At 39.8% G+C, this 16293-nt stretch overlaps 1 protein-coding gene and 1 long non-coding RNA gene across 2 annotated transcripts; one reads left to right on the top strand and one right to left on the bottom strand.

Annotated features, from left to right (window-relative positions):
• Positions 1-5766: 5766 nt before the first annotated feature.
• Positions 5767-7591, top strand: LOC127909371 (uncharacterized). The gene is made up of 3 exons (XR_008070931.1): positions 5767-6386; positions 6474-6563; positions 7020-7591. It is a non-coding gene; the product is annotated as an uncharacterized LOC127909371 (long non-coding RNA).
• Positions 7592-9392: 1801 nt separating this feature from the next.
• Positions 9393-15747, bottom strand: LOC118398144 (tumor necrosis factor alpha-induced protein 8-like protein 2). Its single transcript, XM_035793205.2, has 3 exons — positions 15498-15747; positions 9980-10304; positions 9393-9703 (listed from the first exon to the last, which is right to left on the bottom strand). The coding sequence occupies exons 2-3, from the start codon at positions 10295-10297 to the stop codon at positions 9461-9463; spliced, it is 561 nt and encodes a 186-aa protein (XP_035649098.1). The 5' UTR covers positions 10298-10304; positions 15498-15747; the 3' UTR covers positions 9393-9460.
• Between the last annotated feature and the right edge of the window lie 546 nt (positions 15748-16293).

The raw sequence follows: 16293 nt of genomic DNA on the forward strand, positions 1-16293 counted from the left end.
TGACCACGACAGTTAGATTAGGCTAGTTATTCAATCAAACATTTATTTTACAATTAGACCCTTAACCTAGCAAGAAACGTGTATCTCATAAACGTATGTGTGCGGTTGCAGGTAGTCTACTCCAAAAAACTGAAAATTCGCGAAATCCACTTTTTGCATAGTGCTAGGAGCTCCTCCGCATTTTAGCTGCTGCACATCTCGCATTTCCCAACATCTTTACAGTAACTAGTCGCTGCGGCGCTTTTAGTAGTAGCCTTAATTACAGCACTTCCCGTAGCGTTACCAAAAGAAAGATCTACACACATGCAATAGGCATTTCTCACTCAATACCGAAAGTGGATTTAATATTTTTCTGAATATTCTCTGTTTTTTGGAGTTCCACCTGCAACTCACACATGTGTTCATATGAGACATGTTTCCATCGAATCGAGAACAAAGAAAGTATCGCCAAGGACAAGGTTAATAAAACAATATCCTGATTACGGTAAACAGCAGCCTATTCAAGATCTCAGTAGCTCTGCCACTGAGGTTCGTATTTTCATGGCTATCTAGCAGTAATGTTAGAGGCTAATGGCTTTGATTCAATTAGTCTCCTGGGAGAAGAGGCACTGTGTAGTACTGTTGACCACTATTGCCATTGTGTTCAATGAAATAGGCTACCAGAGAGAGAATCAGTCAGACAATGTGGCTCCCTGACATGAGTTGTGGATATTTGAGTTGAATTATGTATACTAGGCCTAATTCCCATTAAATTGTATTTCCCCACGAGAAATACAATGCTAGAAACGGAATGCTTTAATTAAATTTTTATTATCCTTTATTTAACCAGGTAAGCTAGTTGAGAACAAGTTCTCATTTACAACTGCGACTTGGCCAAGATAAAGCAAAGCAGTGTGACAGAAACCACAACACAGAGTTACACATGGAATAAACAAGCGTACAGTCAATAACACAATAGAAAAATAAAAGAAAGTCTATATACAGTGTGTGCAAATGGCATGAGGTGGTAAGGCAATAAATAAGCCATAGTAGTAAAGTAATTACAATTTAGCAAATTAACACTGGAGTGATAGATGAGCAGATGATGATGTGTAAGTAGTGATACTGGTGTGCAAAAGAGCAGCAATGTAAATAAAAAATGGGGATGAGGTAGGTAGATTGGGTGGGCTATTTACAGATGGACTATGTACAGCTGCAGTGATTGGTTAGCTGCTCAGATAGCTGATGTTTAAAGTTAGTGAGGGAAATATAAGTCTCCAGCTTCAGTGATTTTTGCAATTTGTTCCAGTCACTGGCAGCAGAGAACTGGAAGGAAAGGCAGCCAAAGAAGGTATTGGCTTTGGGGATGACCAGTGAGATATACCTGCTGGAGTGCGTGCTACGGGTGGGTGTTGTTATCGTGACCAGTGAGCTGAGATAAGGCGGAGCTTTACCTAGCATAGATTTATACATGACCTGGAGCCAGGGTAAATCAGCTGTGATAGCCTACTCTTCTCATTTATTTTTTATTTATGTTTTATTTCACCTTTATTTAATCAGGATGAAGGTATAGTAGGCCTAAGTAGCCTACTGTAAACTGTAACACATCTGACAATTAGAGTAGCATGACATTTTATCATTGGGGACTTCAAACTTTGTGCTATAGAGTAAAGACTGTTGAGTTTAACAACATTTCCAAAATTCCATACATGATCATAGGCTTTCGTTTTGAAATGTGTATGTCAGTAATGTTAATTTTATCACCAGCACTTTTGGAACCATAGCACCACTGTAGCTATATAGTACACCCACCTTGATTCCCTTTGGTCAGAGTGATGACTGTCAATTCATGCTGGAAGTTTCTAACTTTCACAGACTAACCAACCATTTCTAACTTTCACAGACTTACCAAATTTTTGGGACAAAAGTTTTTAGAGTAAGATGGTTGGTCATGAAGATGTCCCTTTCCTAAAATATTGTAGCAAATAGGGGGGCGGGAAGCAAGCACCCTTCCTTTCGCGCCAATTTGGTGATAATTGTAGTATGGGTCACTGGTTCATATTAGTGAGTATCACTACCCTCCTTTGACCAATTTGATCACCAATATACAGTCTACAGTTTTTTAGAGAGACAATATATTTGCGGGAGTCCTTCCTAATTACAACAATAACCCTAACCAGCCGTAACATATATATTCGATTTCTATTGTCTGCCATTTTGCTGTCTTTTAGTCTCTGATCACTTTTCTCTCCTAATTAAGATTTGTGTTGGTCTACTCGTTTTCCTCAATTTATTATTGTTGCCGGCTGTACAGCCATATTTTGTGTGTCCAGGATTTCTATTTTAGGATTAGGATTGTGTCATGCAACGTGGGCTGCTAGGCCTACATTTGAAATATGACACAATCAGCATTTTACTTTGGATATGAATTATCCAAATTATCAATCAGTTAACCGGAAGTGCGAAGAGATGATGAACTTGTTCTCTACTGGCCTACCTGGTTAAATAAAGGTGAAATAAAAATAAAATAAATAAATAAATGAGAAGAGTAGGCTATCTCAGTTGATTTATGCAGGGGATTTAAAATATTATTTTTTATTTGATTCAGTAGGCGGTGCTTTTTAGTAACTATTTGAAACGAATTGACACCTTGAACGTGAAAGTGAGAATGGCTCAGTGAGTAGAACATCACGGAGCTGATGAACCTTCCCTTTTTCAGAACCATGGAGAGTGCAGTGTGCATTGTGGCGCAGTCCCTTCTTCTACTCCTACTCAGAGCTATAGATACAGTATTTTTTAGTACACGATTTTATCAACTCCCAAATAATGCCCACAATTCAATTTAATTGATGTCACTGTTGAGTTTTGTTTTAAGCAGTTTGGTTAACATGTTCATCCCATTGCCCATTGTGACATAGTCAACCATGACGTATGTAAGAATTTTACGTGTTAATGGTTCCCTATAAACTCTGTAATTCTAAGAAATAAGGGTCAGACGGTTTTGCGGTATGAAGGGCAATAATGAGTAGGCCTATGTTCAGTAGTTTCTTGACAGCGACCCCGCTGAGATTGCTCCGCGAGAAGTCGCTTCTGTGTGCAGCTGGCCTGGTGCTTATGATCGGTTCGGCAGTCTACTTTTATAGCAAATGTGGAGTCGGTGAGGATGCACCGGCCACTGTGGAGAGCGTGGACCGTGTAGTCACGGTTGAGGAGGGTTCGTTTACTTAATTGACAATGTCTAAATAGGAATAGATAAATATTTAGTCCGGACTGAAACTATATTTAGGTTTCGTCGCAAATGGCACCCTATACCTTATTCAAAGTAGTGCACTAAATAGGGAAGAGGGTGTCATTTTGGATGCAGATTGATGATGACTAGCAAAGGCCAGAGGATATTTTATATGTTTACAGTGCAGCCTTAAATGCGATAATATTCCACTATTAACAACAACAAACAAACATGCTCCTTTGAAACCAAACCTTTGCTTTAGGTTTAATTGTGTCTGTATTTATGCAGACACATAAATACATTTGATGTCATACAATATAAAACACAAGTAAAACATATGATCAGCCTAACTACATCGACAAATGTCTGGTGTCTTGTAGCTGTTATTTCCTAAACTTAGAGAAAATATCCTTTATTGTTTATTCATAAAGATAATCAGCCCACTCTGGACCAGGAGGACCCAGTCCTGATCCAGGTAAGAAGGCTGTAGGCCTATCAATAGCCTGGGTGACAGTCTTTCTGCTCTCAGCTTGAAGAGGTAGACATTCACCTGCAGGTACTTCAGACATGTTCTTTAACTTCTCTAGGGTAGGGGGCAGCATTCTGAATTTAGGATGAAAAGCATGCCCAAATTAAACGACCTGCTACTCGGGCCCAGAAGATATGATATGCATATAACTGGTAGATTTGGATAGAAAACACAGTAACGTTTCCAAAACTGTTACAATAGTGTCTGTGAGTATAACAGAACTGATTTGACAGGCAAAAACCTGAGAAAAATCCATTCAGGAAGTATATATTTCTTTGGTTTTGTAGTTTTCTATTCAATGCCATTACAGTATCCATTGACTTAGGACTAAATTTGCCGTTCCTATGCCTTCCACTAGATGTCAACAGTCTTTAGAAATTGTTTCAGGCTTGTATTCTTATAAATTAGGGAGTAAGACCAGTCTGAATGAGTGGAACCTGACGTGTCTCAGAGCTTTTTCATGCACAATCCCGAGAGAGCGCATTTCTTGTTTACCTTTTATATTGACGACGTTATTGTCCAGTTGAAATATTATAGATCATTTAGGCTAAAAACAACCCGAGGATTGAATATAAACATCGTTTGACATGTTTCTATGAACTTTACGGATACAATTTTGATTTTTTTGTCTGCCTGTTTTGACTGCGTTTGTGCCTGTGGATTACTGAAGAAAATGTGCAAACAAAACTGAGGTTTTTGGATATAAAGAGACTTTATTGAACAAAAGGAACATTTATTGAGTAAATGAATGTCTTCTGAGTGCAACCATATGACGATCATCAAAGGTAAGGGATTAATTTTATCTCTATTTCTGAGTTTTGTAACGCTTCTGCGTTAGAAGTTCATCTTTAAACCTATGTAAAATATGTTTTGTTTTCTGAATTTTTATAATGAGTATTTCTGTATTTGAATTTGTGTATTTGTGTATTTGAACTCCCAATTGTCTCTGGGTTTTCTTTTGTATGTCTGGCCCTAATTGAAACCTAGGGGAAACTTGTCGTACGAACATCATGTGGGCTCTATATCACTGCCAGGGATTACACTGAAATCGGCTGCCAAATGATATGAACATCTACAGCTAACATATAGAGAGAGGTCTGCAGTCTGAAGGCATTTTTTTCTTTATAGCAAAATGAAGAGGACATGCATCACCTGTGCATTTTGAGGGGAGTGGAGAAGCAGCTGTGGTGGAGCAGAGTCATTCAGGAAAAAATCCTGGACCCATGGGTGAGAGATTCTCAACTGATCTTTCCTCTGAAATGCACCTGATTTGTGTCAAATGATGCACAAACTATAGGTCTACTTATATTTCCTGCTTGAAATGTAATGTTTCCCTGTGTCTCTTTTAAAGGGGCTCGTCCAGGCGGTCTTCAACAACAAGGAGGTGACTGGTATTAAGGTGCCAGTCAAGCACTTTTTCACTGAAAAAGTGGCAAAGGTCCATTTACCTATTTGCATAAATACACGTTGACAGAAAATGAAATGATACATTCTAATCTCTTGCCTAATTTTTATTTCCTTGGTAGAAGGATCCATGGCCTTGTCAAGAGGAGGTCAGAGTTCACCTATTATGAGGACGCCCAGGTTTATTTCAGAGTTTGGTTGGGGGGTTCTCAATATGGTGGTTTTCAGTGTTGGGCTTGCAGTGTCACATGTTGTGTGTTAAACAGCAGGTGGATATCTCCACCACGGTGGAGCGGTTCCAGGAGAGGACTGATGAGATGACGGCATATCAACTCTCCACCTCTGACATCATCACCACCCCTCATGAGCCTTCCTTCCCCAATGATTCTCCGCCACCCCCTCCTCCTTCCCTTTTCCCTTATTATTCCCCCTCCCAGTCCCCCTCCACCTTACCACTCCACCCAGGACCAGGCCCCTGACAGCACTCCTCAGGTAAAACTCATTTTACAGTCAATAACCCTTTTTTTTTCATTTGTACTTGTGTGTACAGGTGTGTCTAAGTGGCATTATTTTGGTATCGACAGGTTTGTATTGTCTGTCAAGGGTCAAGTTGTTAGGTCAAGATGAAAGTATTGTCATGATGTCGCTGAATGTTTTGTCTGCTTCAGTTGATGTTGCAAGTGAAATGCCGTTTAGTAGAGTTAAAGTTGATGTCTGTTTGAGGGGGAGTTTGAGGAGGAGCAAAATAATGTTGCGGTGAGTTCACTTTCATGTGTTAATTTATAGTAAAAACATTTGTTTTGAAATAATCAGCCCAATATCGTAGTTATACAGACGAAGTATCTTAATTTGAGTCAGTTTGCTACAGCAGGAAAAAAATCCTGCAGCAACAGAATACATTTTTCTTTAGGGCAAATCAAGTCTTACATTTCAAAGTGGAAATTACAAACTTGAAAAGCCTTTTTAAAACTAAAATATACTACAAGTTTGCATTTCCTTCCGTGCAGAGAAATGATCAGCAACAAAATAGTGATCAAATTAGATCATACATTGGTATGGTCTTTCTGAATCCTGCAGTTATAACATAGGCTAACATAAAATGATTTCTTAACTTCATGGCACTGATTTATGTTTTAGCTTCCTAGGTTGAACATTTCTTTTTAAACATTTCTATTTACAGGGGTTACTTTGCAAACCAAGGGACAACCAACTTCTCTCTGAGGATAGTCGGTATCCGACGTGGAGGTGAGAGGGTGTGAATTTAGCACATTTTGTATTTCACTTGATGAACATTCCTGGATTATTTGTAAATGTACGGACTTGTTTTCGCAGACTCTGACATCCGCAGACAGTTCCTCCCTCAAATACCTCACCCACGCTGTGTGGAGGGTGTTGAGCGGACTGTCCGAGCTTGACCAGCAGGTAACCAATTTCAGAATTGTACTTCATCAGACCAGATATATAGTTCCCACTGGGCACAGATGTAAATTCAATGTCTGGTTTTGATTTACATGTGGTTGAGTTGTCAACGAATGTAAATTCAATGGGAAATCCCGCCCAAAAATGAAAGTAATTGGATTTAGGTTAAAAGTTGGGTTCAAATTATGTTCCCTTATGTTGATGACTTCTTTCAAATCCAATCAGTTTTCCACATTGATTGAACATCATCACATTTACATTTTTTATTGTTGTGACATGGAAACGACGTTGATTCAAACAGTTTTTGCACAGTGGGTCACCTTTAGGCAACAGTGATTCCTAGGGTTTAGTTGAAAAGTTCCTTCATGCCAAACAATCAGAGGTCCTCTGAATTACAGACCCGACTCTTTGAGTTTATGATAAAATGTAAAGGAATTTTATGATCGTTTTTGTTTTCAGGATGTGAGGCAGTTTCAGCAGGCGTACCACCTCCTGGGGAACTTCAATAATGAGCCAGCAAACAGGGAGCGACCTGAGCAGGAGATGGTTCTTATAGGAGTATGTCTAAGTGCAAGCTTGAGCGCTAGTTGCAGGCACAGTCTTCTCATCTAACATCTACTCAATGGGACTTTCTAAAATGCTTGTCAAATGAAGATGATGTAATTATCCTATTTATTTGACTTCAGATCAACCGTATGAACTTCACAGATGTTTTTTATGAATTCGTTCTACTAATCCTTCTAGAGGGAAAAACATATCTTCCTACTTCTGTAAGTGGCCCTAAGAATGGAGCATCCTGTTGTTTATCTATGCTAAACACACTGTTGTCATATCAGATCTGTAGACACTCACTCAATTCCCCTGTTCATTCTCCAGAGGCCTGGTAGCTTCCTTTATCTTTATCTGCTCCTGGAAGTCACAATGAGGATTCGCCCTCCTGGAGCAGCCTGGACCGAGGCTCCTGGGAACTTCTACCTCCTCGTTAAGGTACATTTCTCTCTTTCTCCTTTCTCTTTTTCTCTTTCTCTTTCTCTCCTCTCTTTCTTACTTAAAATGAGACTCTTTTAACACAGGCTTAACACCTAACAAACAATTTGTACTTTTTAAATGCACCTTTAACATAGACCAGGCCCTGTTGATACCTCATATCCCAGCGATAATGCCTTACATTTTTCAGCACAACATTGGCTCAACCATTGGCACGACTTTCCCCATGGCCATTGGCTCAACTTACCCCGAGGCAAATATTTTGATTTTATTAGCCCACACAGCTACTTTCAAGCCAGATTTAGGACCTCACATTGAAACTTATTGAGACCCCAACTGAAGTATTAAACAATCTTAAATTATTTACTTAGGTTTAGATACAAGCATCATAAAACCTCTAACACGATAACTCAACTTGTCCTTTTGGCTCAAATTGTCCCACTCTCCCCTATGTAGATTTTGGATACATATGGAGTTCATTGGTCATCTGCGTTTTGATACAAGCCTCTGATCTGATTCAAACAACAGGGATTAAATGATCATTATATCTAATGAATGTTGGAAGAATAATTCTGTCCCAACTGGTACAAGATGAGTTGGAGTCCCACTTCACAAGAAGCAGATTATTTTAAGGCTTTTATTGTAGCTTTCAATAATATTAATACAGTTGCCTATGTGATAGTACTGCTTGTATATTCATCAGAATTGAAAGAAGCATCTTGAATTATGGTAAATTGTGCCAGTAAGTAATCCAACTCCAGGTGCAATATTCACTATAGCCCACTAGAGGACAGCATGGCTAAGAATAGGATAACCTGTTGCATTAATGGCATCTACTGAAACTGGGATGACACGTTAATCAATGTTTGCATATCTAGTCTCACAATGCAGGCAGGTGATGCATGCTTGCCTCATTTCCTGAGGCCATTTTCCGGGGAAAGCCTGAGGGTGCTGTCTTTTTGACAGTTCCTGTTTCCTTCTTTGCCAAACATTTTGTAGTCTGAAGTTTAACAAAACAGAGAACTCACAATAAGCCTTCAAGCCTGATAGATACACACTATATTTTGGCCCGTAAGTCCTGTAATTGCAGATATTCCCTTTCGAAATCTAAGACAGTTCTAGAAAACAGAATAACTTGCAAAGGGGTAGGGAACACCCGTTAGAGTTCACTTGCTGTGCGGTTCTGTATCTCCTGTGGAAAGTTTTATGGTTCATGGTTAATTGTTGCCTCATTCTTCTCCCATTGTATAACATCTACTAAGTGCTACTGCTGAAATACTACACACTTGTGTACGCAACATGTTATAAACAAACATTTAAATTGCTAGCCCCCCAACCCCATCCTGTAATCTTAACACACTCGTAAAATAGCTTATAAAAGAGCTAATGTCTTAAAACAGGAGGACTAATCCATTGAAATTAGACCACAGATGCATTCTTATCGTGCTGGAAGCAGGGAGTCCTGACAAAAAAGTAAACAAAAAATATTTGGACGATTTCACAGGTGATTTTAGTAAAGAATGTTGCCTTTTTTTCTTTCATATGTCATGTTTGAATGGACTTTACTTAGCTCCAACAGCATTCGACTGAAATGCATTTAGGCAGAGGTAGAGGTAACATCCTGATGGTGAAATGTGACTGCGCATATCAATCACATTCATATTGTGATAATGATGAACACACAATATATCGCCCAGCCCTAATGCAGATGGCTTATGTTGTAAAGCACGGGCGATGATTCCATGCCCTCATAAAGATCCCAACATAAATCCATATCTACATCATCAACTCACACTGAGTCAATGTCCCCATTAAGCTACCAAAATGATATTTTCACGGGCAAACTGAATTCAGAATTCTTTAATAGGCCTGCCACAGTTTCTCCTTTTTCCAGCGCTGTTCGTAATTCCCACTCAAAGCTTGCCTTCCTCAACCAGTTTGTTCAGGCCATTGCAGATGTTGGTGAGATTAGGCCAGAGTGGGCCGCCGGGGGTGTAGAGGTTGGTCAGTAGGTCTGGGTCAGAGTAGTGGTTGAAGACATGCCGAATGCGTCCAAAGGATTTCGGTGTCAGGTGTTTCTCCACGAGCTTCAGCAAGATGTCCCTACAATCTGTCAGAAGCTCCATCATCACAGCCTTATCAAATGTGAACTCCACCTGGGCCAGAGGGATGGCAAATAAAGTATTAGTGACAGCACAGTAGTAATTACAGTTCTTAGAACAGCTGTAATCACCATTTAAGGTGCTAGTTTATGGTATTGGCTTCAGGATATAGACTTTTGTAAGTCCCCTTAGGATTTTGTCCAGATAGTTTGACATTTTAGTAGGTATAATCAATGACTGTAGGGAGATGTCAGTTCTATCACGCATGCTTTAGGTTGGGTTAAACTAAGTCTTTGAAGAGTTCTGATGAATGTTCTGATGTAAAGTTACCTCCTGGAAGCTGATTGTCGTCATGACCCCCTGGTGCAGCTTCTTCTTGAAGTCCTGAGCCAGGCTGAGCTCCTCTTTACTGAAGCGGTTGTGCCGAAAGAGAACCCCCACCTTTACCACCACCTTTACCAGGTCCTTGACCACCTTCTGGGCCTCTGTGCGGTTTCCAGAGTGTTCCTTGGAGATGCGGTAGAGCTCGTCCAGGATTTCGCTGCTGGTGTCGTCAATTAACATCTGCACCATGGATTTGCTGGCCATGTGGCTGAGGATTTTCTTCTGGGCCTTCATGGCCATGTCCTTAGAGCTAAAGGACTCCATTTTGACTCTGGGAAGGAATTAGAGTTGATGAGACAGAATAAATGGGTTAAGTGAAATATCTCATTGTCTGGTCCCAGTCCTGTTAGTTCACTGATGTACGCTGGTTTTCTCTGTCAAATTACCTTTATACTTTTACTGTAGTGGGCTAAATCTGGTCACACAGAGTGATTCTTGGTAGTCTTAAACAAATTTACTTTAAAAGAAAATTATACACTTCACACATGGTTATGGTCGTAAAAAAAGACAACTGTACCATGTCAGATATACAGTTGAAATGTATTACATTTTGAGTTAATGGCCCAATATTAACCCTATATATCCTGAACAAAAATTTAAACTCAACATGTAAAGGCACAAAAAGCATATTTCACTCAAAAATGTGTTTACATCTCTGCTAGTGAGCATTTCTCATTTGACAAGATAGTCTAACCACCTGACAGGTATGGCATAGCAAGAAGCTGATTAAACAGCATGATCATTACACAGGTGCACTTTGTGCTGGGGACAATAAAATTACACTCTAAAATATGCAGTTTTGTCACACAACACAATGCCACAGATGTCTCAAGTTTTGAGGGACTGTGCAATTGGCATGCTGACTGCAGCAATGTCCACCAGAGCTGTAGCCAGAGAATTGAATGTTAATTTCTCTTCCTTAAGCTGCCTCCAATGTCGTTTTAGAGAATTTGGCAGTACATCCAACCGGCCTCACAACCGCAAACCACGTGTAACCACGCCAGCCCAGGCCCTCCACATCCGGCTCCTTCACCTGCGGGACCAGCCACTAGGACAGCTGAGGAAACTGTGGAGCATTTCTGTCTGAAATTCTGTCTGATAAAGATATTTTGTGGGGAAATTGGCTGGCCCTGGCTCCTCAGTGGGTGGGCCTATGCCCTCCCAGGCCCACCCATGGTTGCGCCCCTGCCCAGTCATGTGAAATACATAGATTAGGGCCTAATTCTTTTTTTTCAATTGACTGATTTCCTTATATGGACTGTAACTCAGCAAAACCTTTGAAATTGTTGCATGTTCCGTTTGATTATTTTGTTCAGTATAGTATAAACAAAGGAGCAGTTCGAGGATAAAATGAACTAAGCGCAAATGTCCATAATTTTGGCATATGACCTTGTTCCTGATGACATATTCCCTCTCGGATCTTCTGAATAGCTCATTTACATTTACATTTACATTTAAGTCACTTAGCAGACGCTCTTATCCAGAGCGACTTACAAATTGGTGCATACACCTTATGACATCCAGTGGAACAGCCACTTGCATCTAAATCTTTTTTTTGGGGGGGGGGTGAGAAGGATCATGTAGGATTGCACAGTACATAAAGTACTGTAATTGTAGGAGTGTGTATGACCTGTTATTGCAGGGGTTAACATTGCTTCACTCAAGGTCCAGTGGCACAAATGGATAAAAGTGCAAACAATCATCTAATTTCTCCTGGAAACGGGTGTCTCGTCAATAAGTAAATGTGGTGTAATCTGTTGGATCTTCTATTCCTCAGGGGATGTTTTCAATGGAACACTCCATGACTCTGCATGGTTGCTCGGATACCAACAGGAAGTGTGATAAGCATGTCACATCACCCAGCCTTTGGAGCTAAATGGTTCTGATACCCTGAAGGGTAAAAACCTTTGTACAGTAGAGGACGTCTAAGATACATTGCAGCTGCCAATTTACCTTCGATGCACTGACTCTGTCATAAGTGTGTTTGACATAGTCTATGGTAAAAGGGTAATTAACCAATTGCATGGGTTATGAAGACCCACTTTGCAACCAGTCAGCTCCATGTTACTTCAATAATCTGTGTGAGAATGAGAGGGGATTCCGGACTGTGTGTATTATCACCTACTCATACGTGGTTATATAAACCATAGCTAGGACTTTCATGTTGACCACATACGTTAGAAACCGCGAACAAAGATAAAACCAGACACGTAATGAAGTAGGTCAGATAGGTGGGGAAATCACACTGTAAACTCACTTGCGTATCCCTTCAAGTTTGCAAAGCTAATGGTTACGCTTCTTGGTTTGCACTTAATGTACATTTTCCACACCCATCAGCATCTGCCTGTTTTGCCTGGTAAAAGTTACAGATACTGTATCAGCTTATTTCCACCCTCTTCTGATTTGAATAGACCCTGATAAAATCAGCAATGTGGACCTCAGGTGGGACTCTATTATCATTAACATGTTGATCACTTACGGTGCCCTCTGTAATTATTGGGACAGTGACCCATTTTGTTGTCATTTTGGCTCTCTGCTCCAGCAGTTTGGATTTGAAATTATACAATGCCGATGAGGGTATTTTCATCTTTATCAGGTGAACCGTTTAGAAATTACTGCACTTTCGTTACTTACTGCCCCCATTTTAGGCAAAGAAAAGTATTGGGACAAATTCAGTTATATGTGTATTAAAGTAGTGAAAAGTTTAGTATTTGGTCCCATATTCCTAGCACGCAATGATTACATGAAGTTTATGAATCTACAAACTTGTTGGATGCAATTTGCTGTTTGTTTTGGGTGTGTTTCAGATTATGTTGTACCCAATAGAAATGAATGGTAAATAATGTATTGTGTCATTTTGGAGTCACTTATATAATATGTTTTTTTTAAAAACACTTCTACATTAATGTGAACGCTACCATGATTACGGGTAATCCTGAATGAATCGTGAATAATGATGAAGGAGAAAGTTACTGAAGAACAAATGTCATACCTCCCCAAAAATGCTATCCTCCCCTGTTAATATAATGGTGAGAGGTTAGCATGTCTTGGGGGTATGATACAGTATTTGCTCATCTGTAACTTTCTCACTCATCATTATTCACGATTCATTCAGGACTATCCTTGATCATGGGAGCATCCATATTAATGTAGAAGTGTTAAAAACATATTATATTCTTATTTCCAATCAAATCTATTAAAAAATGACACAATATAATATTTACCATGACTTTTTCTATTGGGTGCAAAATAATCTGAAACACAACCAAAACAAACAGCAAAAAATGTATTTAATCATTGTATGCTAGGAATATGGGACCAAATACTAAACTTCAGACTACTTTAATACACATATAAGTACATTTGTCCCAATTCTTTTGGGCACTTATAATGGGGGGAACTATGGACAGAAAGCGCTGTGATTTCTAAACGGTTCACCCATATGGATGAAAATACCCCCAAACAATTAAAGCTGACAGTCTGCACTTTAACCTCAATAGTCATTGTATCATTTCAAATCCAAAGTGCTTGAGTACAGCATCAAAACAACAACAAAAATATGTCGACTGTCCCAATAATTACAGAGAGTTCAAACTTGGAACTGTTCAAATGTTGAACTGCATTTGCACACCTTCCTCATGTGTGATTCCTTGAAACAGCCTACATGAAAGCTGACTTACTTCACAAGTCTGGCTGCTTTGTTTCAAAATGTGTTGCACCTTTCTACGGAAGTGTCTGACTTCCTGTGTGAAACAGTCATAAGATGGAGACATTGAAATGAAATAGAAGAAGTTGGCTACCAGTGCCTGTATGCTGTAACTGTCTTCCTTCAAACAGTGAAGGTCTCATTTCCTGGTGGGTCAATGTAAGCTAAAGCTAACAGAGCTAATAGTTAGCTGTCTGAGAAACTCATAACACGTAGGCTGCCAATTTCAATTTGCAACATGACCTTCTGTGTTGGTGTCCTCCTGGAGAAATTTGTTTCCAAGTGTTTCAAGTAGAATCAAATCTTACACAAAATATATTGGGCAATTAAATGTGAAGTAACGCCAAAAACAACAAGCAGTTAATTATTCATGGCCTGTGCTCGACTTGGAAATGGGAGATGTTTGGTTGCCTTGATTGTCTGATGTCGAATGACTTTCAACAACAAGTGACTGGTTTAGGCATCTAATGATTTTCAACAACAAGTGACTGGTTTAGGCATAGGGTTAGCCAGAAGCACATGGGTAGACCATACTTCAGGTCTCAAGAAGGCAGTAGTAGCATGCTAACTTGTTCATTCGCTACACATACTGTATCTATTGCCTTGAATGGGATCGTAGCTGAGATCATGCCTATGGACACCCAGTTGCATTGTCAATGTTTGGATAACCTCAAATTGAATGTGTTTAACTCAGCTTTTACACAATGACTCAGCCCCTAAGTTTAGTTGTAGGTCACAGCTGAACAAACTGACAATCTTTTTTCTTCTTCATCCTTTTGCACCAAATTTATTCAGTTCCACAAAGTTCATATTTTCAACTCATCCCCTTGAACTTGTATCTCTTGTTCATATTCAGACCTACAAAGGCTGATTAACTCTGATATCTGCCACAATCCCCCACCCCTTTACACAGGATGTTTTGATACAGATGTATGATCTTAATTTGATCACCCGGTTGCATAACTTCCCTGCAATTCAGGATATTTCAAACTTGTAGTATATTTGAGGTTTGAAATTCCACTTACAAATTTCAGACTTGATTTCCCCCGTACAAGTATCAACCCCTCCAAAAATGTCCATTCATTTCAATCCAGATAGTAATTCACATTTCCTGTTGCTGCAAGATCATTTCCCTGCTCTAGCAAACTGGCTCAAATGAAGATCCTACATCTGTAAGAGACCCAAGGAGCTTGAGGATATTGGTGCATACTATAATGATCTGTTTCCTTTCACGATATTGGGTAACTTTAAACGAGAAAGCTATTATCACTCTTTTCCCCACAAGGTTTTGTCTTTGTCTTGTCTTTAAGTGGCTCTGATAATCACAGACGTGGTCATTGTCGCTAAACCGATGGGACTAAAAATATGACCTGCTCATATTTTCCATGCATTCTCCACCTCTAGCAATGTAGCCAAGCACCCACTATTTAAAAAGCTGAGGCTATGGAGTTAATAAAACTGAGTTAACTCAGTTAATAAAACTGAGGCTATGGAGTTTAAATAATGCTGTTTTGGGGCATAAATGTATGATCTCATTTGAAGGCACATGGCTGCACTGTACACTGACAAACATTTGCTTATACACAAACACACAAGTATGCACAACAACACATACACTCACACACTGCGTGCTAGCAGATACCCGTAGACTTCCAGTGATTGCGCTAACGCTAGTTAGCATTGGCTCACAAAACTACCTCTAACTTCACAAACCACACATCATCTTCCACTGAAATTACAGTGCTATGACATGCTTACCTGAGTGCCTATGGACCCTTGGCTCCAGATAGACTCAGTGCTCCTGAGTCAGATGATACGTCTCCTAGAGGAGGATTCACATAAAGGGGTTGGATGATCACAGTGCCCTCTCGCTATACCGACCACCCTGTCTCTGCCTACCTCAGAAGCATTTCCTTAAACAACACATTTCTTCTCTCTCTCTCTCTCTCTCTCTCTCTCTCTCTCTCTCTCTCTCTCTCTCTCTCTCTCTCTCTCTCTCTCTCTCTCATATCAGTGCAGATGAATGAAGAGAGGTGAGGAGAGGAAGCAATGTAACACTATTTAGACACACCCCTATAGCACATTAGGCAAGTTTTTTAAAAACCCTGAGCTAAAGTATCAGCATGCAATTACTTCAACAAAGGCCCTAAACCACTAGATTCAATTGAACATAAACTGTGATCCTCCAAGATCAAGAATTTTTGTTGGCAAGCAAAAGGTGGGCAAACATTCAGAATACTCCCTCAAAAGTAAGGCTTTTGTCAAAAGTTGGTACATTTGCAAAAAGGTTGATTATATATGCATACAGTGTACTCCATATGCATGCAATGACACCATGTGCCTTGACAACAGACAGGAAGTGCAATGCAAGCAGTTTCCATCTTGATTCTTCACTATATTTATTTCATTTAACCAGGCAAGTGAGTTAAGAACAAATTCTTATTTACAATGACAGCCTACCCAGGCCAAACCTTAACCCGGACAACACTGGGCCAATTGTGCGCCACCCTATGGGAATCCCAATCACAGCTGGTAGTGAAACAGCCTGGAATCG

The sequence above is a fragment of the Oncorhynchus keta genome, chromosome 19 (assembly GCF_023373465.1).
Source record: "Oncorhynchus keta strain PuntledgeMale-10-30-2019 chromosome 19, Oket_V2, whole genome shotgun sequence".
Taxonomy (NCBI): domain Eukaryota; kingdom Metazoa; phylum Chordata; class Actinopteri; order Salmoniformes; family Salmonidae; genus Oncorhynchus; species Oncorhynchus keta.

What these genes read in the sequence shown, in the direction of transcription:
- LOC118398144 (XM_035793205.2), bottom strand. Translation starts at nt 10,297, where the DNA reads ATGGAGTCCTTTAGCTCTAAGGACATGGCCATGAAGGCCCAGAAGAAA. An exon ending in CGACAATCAGCTTCCAGGAG is followed by an intron (nt 9,704 to 9,979) that starts GTAACTTTACAT and finishes CCTCTGGCCCAG; the next exon opens with GTGGAGTTCACATTTGATAA.